The 21,574-nt window shown below is 39.7% G+C and overlaps 1 protein-coding gene across 1 annotated transcript in view; it reads right to left on the bottom strand.

Moving 5' to 3' along the window:
* The window catches only part of NSMCE2 (NSE2 (MMS21) homolog, SMC5-SMC6 complex SUMO ligase), a 126,832-nt gene that overhangs the window by 84,464 nt on the left and 20,794 nt on the right, over window positions 1-21,574 (bottom strand). The window contains exon 3 of the mRNA XM_039715454.1: window positions 15,556-15,662. Within this exon, the coding sequence (XP_039571388.1) occupies window positions 15,556-15,662 (107 nt within the window). The remainder of the gene's footprint in view (window positions 1-15,555; window positions 15,663-21,574) is intronic.

Below are 21,574 nucleotides of genomic sequence, written 5' to 3'. Positions count from 1 at the left end.
CTGTTCCTGGAGGTATTTAGAACACATGTAGATGTGGTACCTATGAGTTAGAGATGCAGTAAGCAGTGTGAGGTTTATGATTGGACTCCAAGCTCTTAAAGGTATTTTCCAACCTTAATGATTCTATTATTCTGTTCTATGGTTCCAGGCAGAAAGGTATGACTGAAGGACCAAGAAGCAAATAAAAACTTGCAGTGTTTGGAAGCTGGAATCCCACAGCTTCAGGTAACAGGAATACAGCTCTGCTTCCTCTTCCAGCTGTGCCTAGCTAATAGTTTCAGAAACAGCCAGAGTGTTTGGGGATAAAATTCTTAGGGGTATCTCAAGTCTTTGTACTAGTATCAGTACTAAAGAAAGCACTGGTGTTAGTGGCTTATGATGCTTCCCATATGAAGCAAAAGAATCCATCCCTACGATCCATGTGAGTCTGCTGCTTGCCTACAACCTGGATCACTGATGATGCAAATTGCCAACACTCACCCAGCCTCCAAATTCTACCTCTTGCTGCCATCCCCTGTGGGAGAGAAGTAACACAGCCAAGGGAAACCTTGAGCAGCTCAAAGGGAAGAAAGACTTCAGAGCAAATACGAGACAGCAGAAATCCCAGCAGGGCTCTCCTCAACCACCGTAGTCCATGGAGAGGCCTGGCCAGCAGATATAAGCAGCAGACTGATGCCTGTCTGCACAGCTGCTGTCAGCAGCAAGACTGGCTTCTTTGGTTTCTTTGACTACAATGCCCCATTCAATGCAAATGGACTGTTAAGAAGACATTAAAGCCACCTGACAAAAATAGTTCTGTGATGAGATTACAGTTCTAGTGAGCATGACTTTAAACAAAATTCATTTAACAACAGGGCATTTGCCCAGAGGTAAAGAAAGGGAGGCTAAAGTCTGTGTAAGAAAAGGGGATTTGGGAAAGTTACACATTTCTGCTTGGAGGGAAGGCATGCACAGGGTAACCTTGGGTGTCTGGGTACGAACACACAGAGCCTGGCCTACGAGCAAGAAGAATTGGAAGTCTATGCTCAGTCAGAGTGCTCTGATGTCATCGGGATCATGAAGATTAAATGGGATAGAATCCATGCCTGGAAGAGTGGCATGAAGGCTATTCATGGAGAAAATGGAGAAGAATGGCAGTCGCACTTTCTTACAGAGCATCCCCTTGTCTGTGCTGAGGTCCAGTGTCAAACCAGAGACTTATCTGACAGGAAACTCCTGGTCAAAAACAAAGGCAAAAGAAACATGAGCCACTTTCAAGGGGACAATGAACTGGATAATGCTGTATAGAAACAATGACCAAAACCAACCCAATTACCAGACTTGGTCCTCATTAGAGCCACATGGCATTGTGCAAGCAATCCAGGGTATTTCTAGACCAGATGGGTGATAACTTTTTAATGCAAATGCTAGAGAGGACAAACAAAGGTAATATCCTATATGACCTCTGTACACAAACATGGAAGAAAAGTGGCAAATGTGGTCACAGATAGTAGCTTGGTAGCAGTGACCACAAGCTGATTGTATTCAGGATCCAGAAGACTGGGAAGATAAGAAGAAGAAATAGGACTAAGGATTTTATGCAAATGAACTTTGGACTATACAGGACATGGCTCCTGCGATGTTGAAGCAAGAAGTCCCACCTTAGCTGATACATTTTTGTAGAAAACTTACTGCCAACTGAGGAACTGATAATAATCCTATTTTACAAGACTGGCATTTCAGTAGAAGACTCACTGACTAAGCAAGGAGTTTCTTAATGAACTGTAATGCAAAAGGGCAGCAAACAAAAAAAGAGTACAAAATCACTACTTTGGCGTTAAGAACTACATTAAGAAAATGAAAGCACATTCAGAATGAAAACAAGCGATGGATGTAAACAGCAGCAAAACAGAGTTGTGCAAATTCAGAGGATATGTGAGGATGTTGCTGAATGGAGGAGATAACCCAGTGGTTGTGCAGATGAAAAAGGCTGAGGTACTGAATACATTTTTGCCTCCATCTTCAGAGGCAAAGATTACTCCTAGATTTCCAAATGTACCAGGATGGTTTGAGAAGAAACATTTTAGGGACAAGTTAGGAATGAGTTAGAACAGCTGATGTATTCAAATCTATGTGGACTGACACAATTAATCTGAAAGTGCTGAAAGAGTCAGCTGATGTGTCACTAGACCTGCCTCTCATCACTAAAAAACCATGATCATTGAGACAGACCCCTGAAAACTGGAGAAAGGCTAGCACTGTGCCTGGCTTTAGCAAAGACATAAGAGAGGCAACTAAAGGCCATTTAGCCTAGCCCCTGGAAGGATTACATACCACATCCTTCTGGAATCTACCTCCAAACATGCAGAGGACAAAAAGGTGATCAGCCACAATCAGCACGGACTCACAAAGGGCAGTTAATGCTTGATAAAACTGATTATTGCTTCCTGTGATGAACTGACCTAAAATGCAGATGTGGGGAGAGTGGTAGATGTAATCAAATGGTCTGTTGGGTACACTGAAAATTACTGAGCCAGCCAGCTCAGAGGGTAATGCTCACAGCAAACACCAGTTTACCATCCATCTTGCTTGTACCAAGAGGTGCATTGTAGTGCTGAACAGAAGAGCTGAGTATGTTCAATATTCTCACCAAAGGCCTGGATGATGAAACCAAATGCACTCTCAGCAATTTTCTAGGCATAACTAACCTGGCAGCATTTTGACATATCAAGCAGTAGAGCTTTAATCAAGAAGGACCTTGAGGAAAATCAGAACTGGTAATGCCATCTAAAGCTTTTCTAGGGGCAGGATAACCCTAGGCATCAGTAGGTGCTAGGGACTGACTGGCCCTGTAGCAGCTCTGCTATGGTAGACGCCAAGTGAAACTTCAGGAAACGTTTTCACTGCTAATTAGCAAATTGCATTCGGCTACATTTGGAGCAGCACAGCCAGCAGGACAACAGAAGTTGTTCTTCCCCTCTATGAAGCATTGATTAGGCAACAACTGAAATACTGTATCCCATATCAGACTTCTCAGTTCAAGAGGCGTTTGGAGAAACCCAAATCTGGGAAGGGGCCATGGGCTCATGACTGACAGAAGCTGAAGAAGCTGGGATTTTTTCATACCCATAAACATGAGGCTAAGAGAGGCAAAAAAACTATTTGAAGAAGAGTTGTAAAAATGGTGGAGCCAAGCTTTCCTCAAGTAATGAAAACACACATAAAATTGTGGGGTTTTTTCTGACAGTGCTATGAACTTAATTCTTTCTTTTTTAAGAAGAAAGACATGCTTTGTTGTCTCTTATGCAGTATCTCCAGTACTAAGGAACCCACAATCACAACTGAGTTGACTAAATTTATATATCCCAGTTTGATCACATATCTATTTTATGACACTGTTGATGGGGATATAAAAGGCATTTTTATATTCACCAATCCAGAAATCTCAAGGACTGATCATAAAATTTTCAGATTATGATCTATCAAAATAGTTTAAAAACCTACATTGCATTTTACTTAATCATCCAGGAAAACATTTTATCCCATGTGGTGTAGTTGAGATCAGAGCAGGTACTTCAGCTGAAATTTCATCAAGTTTACAAGAAGGGGTCCTAGCAGGTACTCACCCAGAGCTGTAGTTCACCTCCTCACATCAGTACTACAAAAAGATTTGTTATTTAGAACAAGTTATTAAGGGTTTTTTTGGGCATTAAGGGGGAAAACTGGCTGCAAGACAAGGATCTATCCGAAGATTCCTCCCTTTTTTTGGTCCAAGTGGGTGTAGCACTGCAAACTTCAAGGTGGATTTTATCTGCTAGTACCTAATTATTAAATGGTTTATGTGGTTTTACATTATATGGATTTGAAATGAGCTTTCAGATTAAGAATTTTTCAATTATGTAACAATGCCCAGAGCAGGAGCTGTTCATTTACTTATTTTTTTAAATCATCAAATATATAAGTAAGAACAGAGAGATAAATTATTAGATATCCTGAAAACTTTCCAAATATTAAAATTATGGAGGTGGAAGGTCGTTTTTAGATATAATAATATTCCAAAATAGGTTTGAAATAGAGAATAAATGTAATTTATCTAAAGCTCCATAGCCATTTAACATAAATTTCAGGGTGCATTAGTGCTTGTGGAAACTGGGTTTTCTATGCAGTTTATTTTCTGCTTCTTTCAGATATGGTACCTCACATCAAAGACCCATCCAGCATATTCTCTTCCCTTTGACAACTGCAGAAGAAAAAAGCTGGAATAGGAATCTAACCACCAAATAGAAAGATCTTTCCCTGTTTCTCACCATATACCTCCCTACAACTAGCAACTTGCAGTTTAGGGATTTACCAAGACAGTGACTGTATTTGAATCTTTGCATCTAACAGATGTCAAGGATTTTTTCTTCTATTAATTCGTCCAGTAGGTTTTGGAACTCATTAATGATTTTAGTCTCCATAACATCCTGTGGCAACTAATTCCGCAATGTAATTATTCACTGTGTAAAAAGTTACTTCCTTTTGTTGATTTAAAACCTGCTGCTGGATAATTTCATTAAATGGCTCTTTATGTGACACATGGTGAACAAACACTTCTGTTCCATCCATGACTACACACTGCTATTATAGTCACCTCTTACCTGAATTAACTGACAGTTTCTCCTTGAGCAGAAGCCACACCTGTAATATTGTATAGGTGCTTTTTGCCTTAGCTGGATATTCCCCTTACCATAAAACCATCTCTTACTATTAAAAATTTACCAGGTAAATAAGTGCTGAAAAGAACTAGTATAAGAAGGGACTAGCAGAAAGAGTTTGGGTCTGAGTTTTGTGGGGCTTGGAAATGGCCACGTGTAAACTCACGCTGAACTGTAGCAACCATTACACCTACACTGACCTATGCTGTGCACATAAACCTGGTTGATAGCATTTGTCTGATATTTGTTTACAAGCCTGACTGACGAAGGTGGCCAGGCATCTGCCAACCTAACTGACTGATTAGGGAGGATGACTTGCTGCACTCAGGTCAAATTAGTCTGTAGAGGGTTAGTAGAGACATACATAACTGATGGGCCAGACTCTCCTAAAATAAAGATTCTCCTAAAATACAGATTCTCCTCTCCTGTTCAATTATATTTCCATGTGCTCTGTCAGGTTATATCTGCCAAGAGATACAAAGCATTGCTGTCAGTGGGAGAAAAGGCAACAGTGCTGAGTCTTCTCCAAGGGTAGATGACCAACCAACAGCAGCCAACTCTGGGCTACACCAAAAGAGGGTAAGAAAAAGATCCAAAGCCTCAACAGGACGTAAGAGGGGAAGCAAGAGAAAAGGCAGAGAAGCTGCTCAGCAATCTGAACACCAGCATTCCATTGAGAGGAGATGGTGGTGAGGGCTATGGCTCATTGTTAGTGGAATTTAGCAGAGAGCAGTGGGGAAAGGAGGGGTTGTTTTGTGAGGACTAAGGGCATACAGGGGGTTATCAATAGCTTCTTCAGAAACTCCCTCTTTCAAGAGACAGTTTTACTGAACTGGATCAAACTGCCTCTAGTGCAGCCCAGCCTTTACCTGCATCCCTTGATCACCTCCAACTAAGCATAAAAATATCCATGGAGAAACATTTCATTTACAGCCCACACTTTGTATTACAACAATTATCACACCCCACAAAACCACACCCTGTATGTTTTCCCTTACCAGAGCTGCCATCTTCCCAGCAACTCTTGTAAACTCACCGCTGCATCCAAGCCCTTGCTATCCAATCTTCTCCCCACACAACAGAAGAAAAAAAAAGTATCATAACAGCTTTGAACAGTGGGTGAGTACCCAGCTGAACAAACACTGTGAATTGTTCACACAGAAGCAGTGGCAATGCAGTGAGGCACTAACATTTGAAGAGCGCCAGAGGAATTAAGAGTAGCAACATCATGGAGCTTTTAATTTCTCTAGTTTTGTAGAATTTATCAGGTGTGATACGTGTGAGTACATGTAAACATGGGAACTTTACACTTTATGAGGAACTCTGGAGTGCATCTGATGTACACACTTATTTTCTTAAGTCTTTTACAATATTTTTCATTTACTGTTAGTGTTAACACGTAAGTCTAAGGACAAAAGAAATACTTCACCTGGTGAAATCAGCTTGCTCAAGCTATGCATGTAGTTCAGATGAAAAAATGAGAGCCCAGAAATTAGCTCAACTTGCCAACCCTTATTATCAAGCACACTGTTTGTAACTCACAGTAGGTTATCAACAATGGGGCCACATTTGGGAGATACTGTGACATCTGGTATTGATTTCTGGCAGGATTCAGGTATTTTTTGAAACCACTTCTTCAAATTGGAAAGATAATAAAATGCATACATACTACTAGGCAGATTTTTTTTTTTATTTCAGTAGGCACTGGAATGGGCATATTTACATACTGCAGCACATCACAAAGAAGCCATGCTGCTGCTTTGAAATCATAGCACTAGCTTCCCTCAACAGGAGCAATGTGGAATATGAGAAAGAAAAACAATTTGACATTTGCAGCACAGGTTGAGCACATGTGTTAAAAACTATGAAAAACCCATTATTCAATTTAATGAAATAAATGTCAAAGAGCTACTCTTAAGTTCCAGCATCAACAAATAAAGCAAAGAAATGCTCTCCATTTTAACAAAGGTCCCAAATTCACAGTTCTGTAAAAGTGAAAACATTCACAGGAAACCATACTACAAAGCTGTATGACTTTGGTCTATTCTAAATGACACTCAGTAAGTTCCATGCACACTCCCATTTATACCCAGTAATAAACAGCTCAACTAGAAAAAGTCCCAAATAATATAATTCATGCGGAAGCTAGGAATGAGAGTTGCAGCTCCTACAACTAACTCCTTCTTAGCTAAAATTCTTTAATGAAAAAAAATTCATGGCAGTAGCAGCCACCAAAAAAAACTGTGATCTAGTTAATGCTGTAAGCAACATATCTGTGATTCATTATAAATCTGCTAAGAATTTTGCTGAGGGAAAATCTGGGTAACTGAGTATTTTTTATTGATAAGATCAGTTTAAAAAATACTAGGAGAAAAAGTAAATGTTTTTAAACAAGTGACTTAACATTTAAAATTCTGGAGAAGAAATATTAAAGTATCCAACATATACACATAATTTCTGGAAACAATTACAGTAATTAAAACAACACTCAACCTTTGGAGGGAGACATTTTATGGAAGGCATTCCAGAAACTGCCTCCCCACTGACACTGATCAACTTGGGTGTGTTCAATTAACAGGAGAAACTAATTTAAAGCTAAAACTCCTGCTGCTGAGACTCATCCAGGATTTAACACTCAACCTTCACCCCCTGGCTCCAAGGATTTAAATCCTTGACTGTCAGCAGGAGCTTTCTAGATGAGACTATTAATTTGAAATACTATTTTCACTACTGAGCAACTGAAACTACAATGCCAGTGTTTCCAGTAATAAATTTCATCTACCAAAAAAATCCATTATTTGAGATTAAGATAGCTTTTTAATCTAGCTATTTTACCTCAACACCTAGTAGTTTCATTAAGTTTCAAAATTTTGTCTTCTTTCTCTAGGCTAGGCTAAACCAGACAGAGTTAACTCACATTGACTCTGAAATGCAGACACTGCCTAGAAAAGTAAGGATACAAATCACAGAGACTTTTAGTTGCTCTATGTATGACTTTCTGGAATTTCAGAAAAAGTACAGACTGCCAATTGCAATATTCATTGTTAAAATAATTAAAAACTGAATTCAAGTAGCTTTGAGTTCTTCAGGTAGAAAAAAATATAACTCTCTTTACAGACAGTGATATGGAATGCTGTCCTCATGACTGAGATTGTGGTTGAGCGAGACGGCAAATTCAGTTTCAGGATGCCTCGTATGAGATCAAAACCACCACAGCTGCATGACACACCAACTGTGTGTAACCCACACTGCCCATTCTAATTTTGCACAGTTAAGCTCCATCAGGTAGTGTCTGTCCTGCAGCCAGAATACAGCCAGCATAAACAGTATCATGTGATCTGGCTTAATTGATGAGCATGTGCTACCAGGTGATTTGGAACTGCACAAATGCAGTGTTAATAAACTCAGGACCACAGCCCAAAGTACACAGCGAAACAATTTGTGAAGGTCAACCACACAAGCTGCTAGCAGACCTGAAAATAGCATCCAGTCCTCCTTAATAGCCTAGTTTGCTACCTGCTGGGCAGCACTGCTGCCCAACATAGCAAACACACTTTTCAAATTACCATGCGGTTCTCAGGACTCCTCTGGCACATTTGTTCTTAATGCTGTCCCTGCTGCCACCACATCTACAGAGGTCCCAGTTTCATGTGATGGCCCTAGGTCCAGAACATTTCTTTTCACCCAAATCTTCACTGCTAACCAGCTGTGGCCCCTGCTGCCGCACTCCTACCCACACAAGGCAAGGGCCATTTCAGCAACTATAATGTTGACACTGTAAATATTTAGGAAAATGTTTAGCTTGGCCAGTGTAAGCAACCACAGTGAATCAAACAAACCTATGTCCATATGCAAGAGTTTCCAGGGTTTATTCTCCAAAAAGCAGGACACATTTTTACGCTTGCTGGGACGCATTAAGACACACTACTGAGGATGTGCTATATAACCCACATAAAATGAAACACTATTCCTACTTCTTCATATGCTACTCACTAAAAAAATATTTTAATTGCAGCTCACCAAATGTTGACTCTCACATATTACTGTAGAGAACTACACACATAGATCACTAATTCTTGGAAAATAAAAAGCCGCTTCAATCAAATGCTTAGCCCAACACATACAGAGACACAGAAAAAAGTAAAGCAAATATTAAAAAGTAAATATTAGAAAAGTGTTGAAATGCATCTTTGTCCCAGTTTCTGCAGGAAGCAGAGAACATGCCTACAACAGTGCTGTATTATTTGAATTACTGTTTGGAGATGGCAGTAGGACAGAGCAAGAAATACATTATTGATTAGAAATTGTATCAAAGAAATCGTACTGAAGAAATTTTAAAATATTAAAAAACTCTATAGCTAGCTAATGGTAGAAATAAGCCTGCTTGTAAAAGTTTCAGTAAGTCCTGTGGCATTATATATATAAATATATATAGATGCAGAGGCACAATTATAGTCACATATTATTTTCCTCTACAAGCCTGCCCAAATCATTATAAGGATTTAATCCAGTGCCCACATTTTGCTTATTCTGTAAAATGAATGATCAGTCTCAAGTGGCTTCATTAGTAGATAGGAAGTAAACAAAAAGAGGAATTCCAATTAGAATTCAAGGAACCAAAATAATGGCCAAGAGGACATCCATTGTTAAAAAAATTAAAGATGAAGCAAGTTCTCAAAAAATCTTCAGACATGAGCACTGGTACAACATCTTTTACCAGGGTTTGGCTTGTTGGTGCTGATGGTGCACCTCAGTATGCTCTGAGTGCATTTCAAGATAGAATTGCCTGCTGTTACAATTAGAGAGTCAAGGTAAATGCAGCAAAATACTACAAGAGTTCTTTTATTCTCCCTGCCAGCCCAAGAAAAGATATATCCATTCTACTCAACCCATTTTTCTGGTACTTCACAAACACCTTCCTGAGCAATTTATGTACAGCAGAGGACCTTTTTGATAAAAAAAGGTCCCAAAATTGTCATGGCTAACAGACAATATTTCAGAATCAAGAAACACTGATGTCAGAGGAAATGCTCTGAGCTCAGCTGTACAGTGAAGGTCACAGTTGCAGATATGGATATCATCAGTGGATTTTGCCCTAAAACATGTCATGACAGTTTAGCAAGAGGGAAAAAGAAGAGCAAAGTGCTTATTAAGAAAGTGTCAGCACCAAACAAGGTTGTTTGTTCCATGAAACCAGCAAGTTCCATGTCAAAAATTGCTTCACTGACAGCACTGTAATGAGTATCACAGTGCCAGTCACTGTCAGAGAGTCCTGAATCAGGTAGAACATGTGAATCCCTTGGGATTTGCAGTCTTCCTGGTACTTATCCCTACAGAAAACTAAGTGACAATCTGATTTTTAAGCATAGCCCTGTCTCTAACAGGCAGCAGCAGCCACTGATGACCCTGTGGCACTTGTCACATACACTGAACTCGGTCATCACATTAGTTCTGCTGCCACAGCTGTGCCAGTGAAGATGGGAGCTGGCTGGAACCACATCCTCTGCTGGACCTTACTGTTCTTTCAAAGACCACACTGCAAATGGAGCTACCACTACAGAAGTGTTTTGTTGCTTTACTTTGCTTTGTCAAAAGAGACAACTTGGACATATTGGCAGAACCTTCTCCAACACGACTCTTGGCCTACACAGTTATGCTGGCAGAGGCTGGTTAACAGAGGTTTACATCCTTTTCATTTTTATGAGACCAAGGAAAACCATCCTAGCCATGACAGCACCATACTATGAGTTTTAAGTCAGGAAACTAGAATTCTGCTACACAGGTTGCAAATCAGAGACCATTAATTTAACTGTACAGAAGTTTTAAAACAGGATTCTTTACTTTCCTGCAGAGGCTTTTAGATCACTCACAAGCTGCCCACTTGGAATACAACCTACATCACTGAAGGGAATTATCCCTCTGCAGGATTACAGCCTACACAGTTTGCCACTAAGATTACAGACCCCAGTGCTAAGTAATCTGCTCTAAATTACTGACCCATTGAACAAACATCCCCTCTTATTCACACTCCAAGGACCTTCCTAGTCTAAAGGGAAGAATCATTATCAAAAATATGAAACAATTTTAAGAATAGTTCCTATATATCCTGTAGAGACAAAATCACTCTTGTAAAAGGAACATGGTGCACCTCTCACCTTTGCAAAGGAAGAATGAACACTTGACAAGGTGTGAAGTCACACAGGCATAAATGACCAACACATCCAGAAGACATACACTTACATCAGTTGTATGCAGTAGTTTTGAAGTTTTTAACATTTTAAAATGTTAAAGAACATTTTAATTTCACTTCCTGGATTCAAACTATAATTAACTTTGAAGTAAATTACAATTATAATTGCTGAAATCAGTCTCCATGTAGGATAATCAGAAAACAAAGATGTCAGCAGCCACTGACAGTGATAGATATGATTCACCAAGAACAATGTGGGAAAGCTCTAGCAGAAGTAGGGATAAAACCCAAGCACCAATGCAACACCTAGTATTTCCATCTTTTCTTCAGCTCAACACCACCTCCGTCCTAGCACTCTTTCAACCAGTCGCTTCCCCATATGTCTACATGATCTCAAGACTTTCCAAGCCCATGTTCTTTACCTTTTCATTTGCTTCTCCTCATTTTGAATGCTTCCTTTCTCTTGTTTTTTTTTTTTTTCTTAAATATCTCTCCTCTGTGTTTCTTCTACCTTGCTAAGGTTTGGATTTGATTCTATCACAGTGCTCAGGTTTAGAAAAAGGCAGACAAAGTGATGTTTAGCAAAGAAGTAACTTGTAAAAGGAAGCACTAAGCAATTCTTGTCAGAGATGCCATTACCACATTGAACAATTTCCTGTCACCTGCAAACAAAACAAAACAGCCCATGTTCTCTTTCCCTAAAGGAGAAGAAAAGAGAGGTGGGAATAATGTGACTTTAGAAGTTAGTTTTGCCTTCCTTGTTCTCTAGTTTGACCTATAACACACTGTAATTTATTTTATCTAGAGAAGTCTGGGGACTTCAGAAAATTTATCCCAGCTTTTACAGTCCCAAAGAAACCAAATGCTTGGAAAGCTGAGAGATTGGTCAGTTCACCACCACCCCTGCTAAGCCAGAGAGCAGAGCAGAAGTGAGGGAGCAGAACAACTGTTGAAATTAAGTACCATGAGACAGTACAGGAAAACTAAACCTGCAGAAACCAGGAGCCATGACCCAAGAAATAAGAACAGGAGGACACAATAAATCAAACTACAATGCCAAGTACAACTTGGCTTGAACCTTGTGCTCAGTAAGTAAATTCAGTGTAACAACTGTCTGTAGGGTACAACCATGCTCACATAAGCCAGTTCCTCCAAGAGCATGCACAGTAAAACAAATGTGCACTGGGTCTTCACATGCAGACAAGAGAATTCAAAGCCAGTGACTACACAGTTAGATTGTTACATATATGGGAAATGTCAATTTTTTATTGTTATCAGTGTATAAAAATGAGCACCTGGCATTTTGAAGATGTGCTAGCTTTATGGATTCACCACTTAGAACCCGTTCTGTGCACAGATATGAAATAAAATCAGGTATCTTGACTCTGTGTGTGGATTGTCTTCCTGGACACAGGGTGAAAGAATCTGTATTTAGGACAACACAACATGCTGACATTCTGGCCACTTGAGAACTCTGACAGAGTAGGGAACACTTGAGTCTGGGTTCCAGTCATCTGGGTCCATTTCAAGAGTATAAAAAAATTCTGCAAGAGATACTCCAGCTCCATCAGTCTTTTGTTGTTACACTAAAAAAAGGAGTGCTGACTGCACTTTGCATGGTAAGGACCTGAATATTGGCTAATTTCTTTAAAAATATCCATTAAAAATGAAAGAAGAAGCAGCAACAGAAGTCCAGTCATTACACAGGTACAAGAAAATCGAGTGGCACAGGGAGTTTCCACAGACAAAGGATTTCCCACAGCCTATTGTTGGAAACACTGTGATTCAACTGCTCACTTCTTGCTCAACAGGCTGCTGATTCAACCAGAAGAGGATGCTGGTATGTCTCACCTTCTGCATTCCACCTACTGCAGCCTAAATCAACAAAAAAACTGGTTTTGAGAAAACATGTGACTATAGCTCATGCTAGTTTCAAGTTATTTACATCACAGTCCTTTGGTTGTACAATAACACCTTTTTGTCAATGCCATTTAAAGATACACATAATAAAATATCAGGAATTTTAACTGCTGCTGTCTCTTATCTTGCTAAATTCTAGTTGGACATTTCACTAGAAGCAGCTGGTTAGAAGGTGAAACACAGACTATAATATACTTTCAGATTCACTGCTGTATGAGGAAACTACAGACCAGAAAAATCATCAGCATACAAACTTATAAAATAATCAGATAAAATGTGTTTTACAGCTGGAGACAAATCCTGTCTATGAAGAACAATCTGCTTGTGAAAATTAATGACCTGCTGCAACTGCCCAGAGAAAGCCCTCAGGTAAGGAATTCAGATGGAGCCATGGAGCAAGTCAGTGGAGGCTATTTTAAACCCAAGCTATTCTACAGCTACTTCCAGGTGCAGCCCTAAATTCAGCAACAGTATCTGTTTCCCAGAAGCAGATTTTAAGCTGTCTCTGACAGGTAACTGGAGATGGGCAGTACAGCTCCAGAGGCATGGCATGCAGCTAGCCTCCAAAATAAAGTATGAGCTGTTATTTTTCAGAGAACAGATTGTTCTACAGCAGAAGTTATATACATTTCTTTTTCATACTCAGAGAGGTTTCTTCTAGATGCTGGCAGGGAAAAGGACAAACAATTCCCTAGAGTGAAGTAGGAAACAGAGACAGGAGAAGTATGGCTAGAGGCTAACAGATTAGCCATTACCAAATTTATAATCCATGTAGACTCTAAAACACGTTAAATATCTTGGAGCTGCATTTTTAACACCTTAGGAGTGAAATAACAGGAAATGAGCTTGTTTTAATGACACAAAGAAGCTGCATTAGAGAAAAAAAAAGGGGGAAAGGAAAACTAACCCTTCCAGGTGTATTTTTTTGCACAACAGTACAGATATGCACACAACAGATACTGCTGAATTCAATCCTAAAAATCACAAATGCATCATTGCTCTGCCGAAACCAACAAAAATACCTTCACTTCAGTGAAGCAGTTGCACCTGTGCCCCACTTAAAATATCATGAGTGACGCATCTGAAGTAAACAGGACTTGAGTGTTTTGTTGGTGAAGGCACAGACTTGCTCTTTATAGTCCTAAACTTGAAAAAAATGCTGATAAATGGAAATAATGAAAGAAGTTAAAAAGTCATTGTTTCAAATTACTTGAAATTGCTATTAGAACAATAACACATCAATTATTAATTGGCTTATAATCAAAATATAAACCAACTGTGTTTTGCTCAAGTCTGGATACATATCATTAGTCTCTAACAATGAGGACTGTGTTACAATTTGCCAGGAAAGCTTTAAAAATCATGAACAGTCCAAACAAAAGGAAAAAGTTCTGAACCATCCAGTATAAACTAGGAGATTTGCAATTATGATGACATCTGAAGTGAAATGTATATTTAAAGACTGCATGGGGAACAGTGCCTGTATTTACTGCTGTCCAACACTTGCTGATGTAGACATAGTTTTGAACTCGTTTTAAACACATATATTTAATTATCTGAATGAAGGTTTTTTCAGTTAAGCATCTGATCAGATAATTTAAAAAAAAAACTAAAGGAAAACCTTTCTAAAAGAGAAAAACCATATAGGCCTCTCAGCAGAACTAGGTTAAGCATCTGATCAGATAATTTAAAAAAAATTGAAGAAAAACCTTTCTAAAAGAGAAAAACCATGTAGGCCTCTCAACAGAACTATGGGAAATGCATTGCTTTGCTCTCCTTTTACTTCGTTTAAAATAAAAGCAATAGCAAGATAATAGCAAGGTGGGTTTCATTGAAAAGCTCCACTACCTCAACATTTTGAAACACTGACTTCCCACCTTGAAGGGAAATCAGGGATGTGCATTTTCTAGAGAAACCCATAGAAAACCGACACCGAGACGTCTCTGTGCAGACACACACTACTCAGGGACTCGAGTTCGCGGGCACCGACGTGCCCTGAAACCGGGGCTCGGCCGCCCTGGGGCTGCCCCTTCCCGGCCCGGCCCTGCCGCGGAGCCGCCGGGGCCGGGAACGCGCCGAGCCTGGGACTGGATCGCGCCGAGCCCCGGGCCGGGAACGCGCCGAGCTCGGGCCGGGAACGCGCCGAGCCCCGGGACAGGCAGCGCGCGGGTGCGGCGCCCCCTGGCGGCCATGGGCAGCGCCGCCGCCGCGCCCGGAGTTTGTCCGTCCTTTGTCCGTCCTGTGTCCGTCCTTTGTCCGTCCTGTGTCCGTCCTGTGTCCGTCCTGTGTCCAGGGGCAGAGCCAGGCCCTGGTTCATAGAGTGAGCAATCCGCCAGCTCACCCTTTACACGCAGCAGCCAAGTCAGGTGGCAGGAAAGCAGCGGGAAGCAGGCTTTAAAGCCTCGGTTCTCTGCAGCCACAGCCATCAGTTTGTTCCTCAAATTCCACTGCCGCGCTTCCATCTCACACAATACAAAGGTGGTATCACCTGAGAGTAGGGTGTCTTAACCACAGTGTCCTCAATCCTTACGGAAGCACTACCCATATTCCTAACGCTGCGGGTTTGGTGGGGAGAAGTTAAAATCTCTGCCACCCTGTTGGAAGCTGGGTAAAAAAGTTAAGAGTTGTACTGGCAACTTCAGTATTTTATATCTGCCACAGAGCTATCTTTCCAATTGAGTATTGTTTAAATGTAACATTTGTTTCTTTTAAAAGATAGTATTTAAATAAGGGCATGTTTTTATAACTTAATGAAAATAGATAACTTACCTGATTTATGGTTTCTTCAAATGCTTTTATATAATGATTAAGTTCTCTGTCCATTCTAGCAAAGTCTAACATGACTTCTTCCATATTGTTAATATCTTCTTCATCATCTGTAAAATAAAATACGTGGAACATTGGTGACCAATTGTATTATTTTTAGGCAGCATTTTTCTTCACAAATGTTTTATTTACAAGAATTCATGCCGTGAATAACTAATGCATTTGTAAGTTTCAGCAGGTGTTTTCAAGCTACTCAAACATATACTTTTTTCTCATTTTGCAACCGTAATCTTTGACATTTCTTGGGTAACTTGAACAAACAGCTTACTCAGAAAGACACTTCCCTGGTTTCATGTGAACAAGAGAGAGTATGTGTAATTTCATCTACCAACACCTAGTCATTAGGCAATCAGGATATTTTCTGCAAAAGTTGTGTTTCATGACTCATCACATTGCCTCAGAAATAGTCAGAAGAAACTTAAATGCCCTCTCAGTACAGTATAGTTCACAGCTGTAATTAGAACTCTTATCCCCAATAAACACAGCTACAGGAAAATCAAAACAAAGCTAGCATTTTATAACACAGGAAATAATGGAAGAATGGATAGCATTTGTGATTCAAGCAGTAAAATTCTAATTGCTAGGGAAAATCAATTAACACAGGTCATGTGATTAGTAATTCATATCTACTTTTATTCTCTTCTACACTCCTCCTAATTCCACTCCTTTCATCTCTACAACTCTGCTTTCCCATTCTAACCTTGTTGTGCATCTGCTTAGATAAGGACCCTGTGCAGATGCTTCAATGCTGAACAGCCACAGCTGTATATTCCTGATACAGCTGCATGTACCTCACCAAATGCTGCCAACTGCAGGAGGACAGCCAGCCACAAGCCCTGAATCCATGCAGGAAACCAGTAAATTAGAAAACCTGTTTCCACTTCTGCTACTCCCATTTATTCCTATTCTGCAGTTTCCAGGTATAGAGAAAGCAGCTGGAAGCAGCTAGACTCTGTGAAAGAGACCCAAAGTCTGCCACGCAGCATTAGGGGTTGTCATTTGATGGAGCATTCTTTAAAAGCACTTAAGTAGCCAATCTGTGCTGCTACTTTTAGGAAGAAAATTGTAGTACCACTTTTTAAATTATTAGGAAGGAAAGACAAGGAAAATGTCTTCTGATCTGGCAAGCTGGTACATTGCTTAAGTTGCTAACTATATTATTATGTTAGAACATAAAAACCTATCTCTAGAGAAAACTGACACAATTGTATATGGCCATCAGGTTGGGAGCAAAATCTGAAACACATCACTCAGAGACAGAAACATCACACCATATTGGAACAGTGATGGATCAAGGAGACAAAGGAAAAGTGCTAAGATACACAAAAGAAGTTACATAATAAGCTATGCTATTTTGTGAACGTGACAATTGCAGACGTGACATTTCCTTTAATTGCATATAGGCTTGGTATGTATCCATTTTTCATTAGGCAGATGAATGGATACTGCAGACAGAATCTCGGCAATCCTGCAACTGTCTTCTGAATAATCAGCATTTCCCTCTCCCCTTTCCCTTCCCTCCCACCCAGTTTCCATGTTCTATCTGGTAACTACGATCACACTACTTTTCCTTCCTGCTAGGAAGCATATGAAATGCCTCCTTCAAGGCTGACACAAAGGACACTCCATGAATCACAGGAAAGGTTTGTGTAGCAAATAACTGTCATTCTCCTCCCATGGCCAAAATGAATCATATTCAAAGAAACTACAATGGCCTAAATATTTTAAATTTCTTTTTAGGGGAAAAGAAGTGTATTGTTAAATGCCAAAAGAGCTGTCGAAATGCTGGTTTTGCTAATACTATAAAAATAACTTTAGGTGAAGAGTAATTATGTTGCATGCAACTTGAGAGATGTATTAAAACAAAGCTCAAAGATGTGGAACACATCTCGGCAAGAGGGACATTATCTCCAAATACATCTTGCTCTATATTCTTTCTGTACTGACCATTCCACCCATCCACCAGCCTGCTTTAAGTCTCCATGCTGTTCCTTGCTGCTTCCCTGATGCTGTTCCTTCACACATTACACACATCCTGGGAAATTGCTGAACATGTCACTAACACACAATCATATCCTGCCCTTGGAAGCACTACGGACATACAGATAGATCTGATTGACTGTGTACGTGTCAGTTGTTGTCCATACCCTATTTCTGCTCATTGACAGATACTACAGTCCATTTTCTGTCTGAAGTTCAATCCATAGGGTGCTGAGAGGTAACAGTAAATCAACTGTGCTGTACTCAGCCACCTACCTCCCCATCTCTTAAACAAGATTTTTAAAAAAACTACATTACAAGCTATTCTATTTGCCTATTAAAAACTCTCATTGTTCTACATTACACACAGAATAACCTGCTGTGCAAGGCTCCTCTGCTTCCCCTTCCCCTGAAGGGCCAAGAGCATTTCTGCCCCACCCTAGTAGGGAGCAGATGAAGGGCAGAGCTTGGGTGCACATGGTAAGAAACTGTGGGTGACTGTATGGGGGTGTAAAGTTTTACAGCTCACCAAGGCAGAGATCCCACTTTTAAGGTTTCTTTACAACAGAGTCCACCATAGGCTCATCAGAACACACCAGTTCACCTGATCTTACTGAGGAACCAGAAATTAGGAAAGAATTTTCACTCCTCAACACCATCCCACAACTCATTCTCACAAATCCCACCAACCACTGGTTTAGCAGCACTACAGTATCAAAAATAATTAAAATATAATAATTACACAAAGCTTTTGAAATATTCAAAAGGCATTGTCTGTTATTCGCTCTGCAAGCCCTGCTGCTGCTTTTGTTTCAGATGTGAGGGTGACAGTGGAGATCCATGGTAAAGAGATTCAAGGCACTGACTCTCTTCCAGCAGACCATGAGCACACTGACTGCTGAATACCCTCCAGCCAGACTCCAGCTACAAAGCCAGACAGCTCTCCAAAGTACTCAAATGTTGCACTCTGCAGACCAACAACCTAGCTTAACACAAAAATCAAACACTTTGCAAGTGCTGGATGAGTGCCTTTCTATTATCTAATCAAAACTTATCCTAATCTTATTTCTGATTCATATCTAAGGAATGCATTCCAAACTGTCTGCATATGCTTTCAGCTACTGCCACAAAATACCATTGAAGTGCATATTGTAGTCTCCTTGTTATCTAGGCTAAATATGTTGAGTTTAGTAAGCATTTCTTCACAAGTCATTTCCCTCACCACTCAGAGATTATACATTTTGCAATATTACATTTTTTACTCACAGAAAGCCCAGTTCAAGGCCATAATTTCATTTTCAAAGGCCCATGTGCATCATGTTAAAATTAGCTGGCTGAATATGCAGTTTTCAGTTATGAATTCCAGTTTATACTACTTTATGATCTCTTATTGTAATTGAAACAGGGATATTATCTGAAAAGTCTCCCTAAATATTAAAGAACAAAATTGCATAAAGTGACTAGCAAGTGTTCAATTTCTCACTTCTGAAGAGCCCAATCACACTTAGGTGCCTTTATGCTGATTTAAACCATAATCAGTCAGGTCTAAGTTATGTATCATGAACTCACAGTGTTAAAATAGAAGTTGCAACAACAGAGTCCAGTCAGCACTGATTTAATACATCCTTTAGTAACACTCATCTAAAATTTATTCAAAACTTGCATTTCCTAACATCTGAGTTCATATTTACTTTAGTTTCCTGTATACATCCACAAGTTAGCAGAATTTCTGAAGATTTTTCACAACTACCTCTTTCTGTGCAGAAGTTACCACATCAGTATTTGTTATTTAGGGTATTACAGCTGTGCTGCAGCCAGTACACACCAATCTAAATAAGCATTTGCTTCCACTGCAGACTATCTTAAACACAAAATAGCCTGGAATACCATGAAAATGCAGGAAGGCTCCCAACTTACAAATACAAATGTATTTAAAATGAATGCTTAAGCACAGACCATGTAGATTAAGATTAATACATACCTACTTTCATATCTTTATATTAGTTGCTAACAAAATTCAAAATTTCAATTTAAAGAAAGCAGGATATGTCAGTTCTACCTCTGGCACAATGTATTAGTCTGTTTTGAAATTCAAGGCTACACGCTGCTTTTCCCATGATTCAAGGCTGAAGAGTAATGGTATACCATTGACTGGAAATGTTGACAGTAGATTTCAGACTTTTAAAGCACTTGTAACACAAACACCCATCACTTGAGCCATTAGCAACAGTGGTAGTAGGCAGTTGTTTTCATATGCACCAGCAGCAGATAAAATACACATTTTGCCAGCAGAGTTCAAGTTACTGCTGACAGCAGAGCACAAGCTCTCTGACTCCCTGATTTAGTTCCATCTTTTGGAGGAAAAAATACAAGATAAAACAAGATAAAACTAAGTATTTTTGCTGTCATTTTTAGTAAGCCCATCATTTACAGATCCAAAAGTGCTAAGACTACCCTCCGTGCCCTAGTTCTGCTGGGTCTACTCAAAACTGTTGATAATTCAAGTTGGACAGTAGATCTTGAAAAAACTCTTAACCAACCCACGCTCTTTAAGAACAGATTAACAACACATTTGGAGAAGACACCAGTAATGCTCAGCAGTGAGAGGACACAAATATATGTAGGAGAGCACTGTCTCATCTCCCCCTCTGTTTACACAGGAGTGAAGCTTGCCACAGCACTCCAGACTATATAGACCAAGAGGAACTTAAGCAGGAGACTGATTGCTTCTGCAGCACTGAGGGTACATGGTCACTTTTTCTCCTGCAGATACACGGACAGCTCCTCAGAAAGCTTTCATCAAAGATTTATTTCAAAATCTCATTTCCCTGACCTGCAACATACTTTACTTATTAGGCTGCAGAAAGAGCAGCCTACAGAAAATTCTAAACAGAAATGAGAAGTCATACAAAGGAACAGCAAAAAACTGGAGAAAATCAAATTCATCTCCTAAATGCATGTTTCTTCACAGAGAGAAATGGTTGAAAGTACAATGCCCAAAAAATCTCCATGGAGCTGGATAAGGCATTAACCACTGCAATTCATAAGAGAAGAAAAATTACTGCTGATAAGAGGAGCAACAACCATACAGGGAATGTCAATTGGTGGAGTAAATGGGAATGTGGGGCAGTATTTGCAAAATTTCCCTCCATGTAACAGTCAGAATCTACTTACTGCTGAAGCTAGTCATAATGAAATCTCCAACTTGTCAGGAAATGCCTTAACTAAGCTTTGGAATATTTGAAGCTGTATTTCCCTCACTGTCCCCTAACAAAGCCACCCTTTCTGCAGAGAAAGTTTTCACACACACAGAGTTAGAGACTGAGTGTGCATGATTTTAGAGACCAATACTTCCATCTACATACCAGACTCACAAAATGAAATTACATGAGTAACAGAACGGAAACCTAGGCTAGATGGGTGGGCTGGCTTGAGCAGGGGATTGGGCAAGACGACCTCCAGAGTTCCCTCCCAACCTCAGCCATTCTGGATTTCCATTACGTTCGTCAGTATTCAAGAACCTCATCTCTAAGCCATTTTTCTGGAAGATGGTTTAAGTGAGTTCAAGTCCTCTCAAGGAAAGAAGGAATTGGAATGTGAGTTTCCAGTATTCTACTAAAGGAAGAAATCTAAGTAGGAGGAGCAAAATTGAGAGGAGAGTGTGAGACAGGACTAGCAGTACTTGCAAAGGAAAGACTAGCACAAAGAACAAGAACACAGGTAGCAACAGAACTATCATTTGTGAGTGATTTTTGGAGTTTCATCTTACTTTCTATTTGGCTTGTGTTAAGAAACTGCAAATTAAACTGCAATATTTGAATTTAGGTCAAGCATTTTCCTGTTCCTGTGTAATGTGTTCTGAGACTGTATTTTAGAAAAGAAAGGGCTGTGCTTTTTAGTCTGGATTTAAACATTTACTTTATCCACCAAGTAATGGGAAAAAAATCTTCAATTATCAGTTTCTCTTTGCTTAGGTTTTTAT

The sequence above is a fragment of the Passer montanus genome, unplaced genomic scaffold, assembly GCF_014805655.1.
Source record: "Passer montanus isolate IOZ18808 unplaced genomic scaffold, ASM1480565v1 scaffold33, whole genome shotgun sequence".
NCBI lineage: Eukaryota > Metazoa > Chordata > Aves > Passeriformes > Passeridae > Passer > Passer montanus.
Note: the sequence above shows the minus strand (reverse complement) of the source record. Positions and strands in the feature narration are given on the sequence as shown.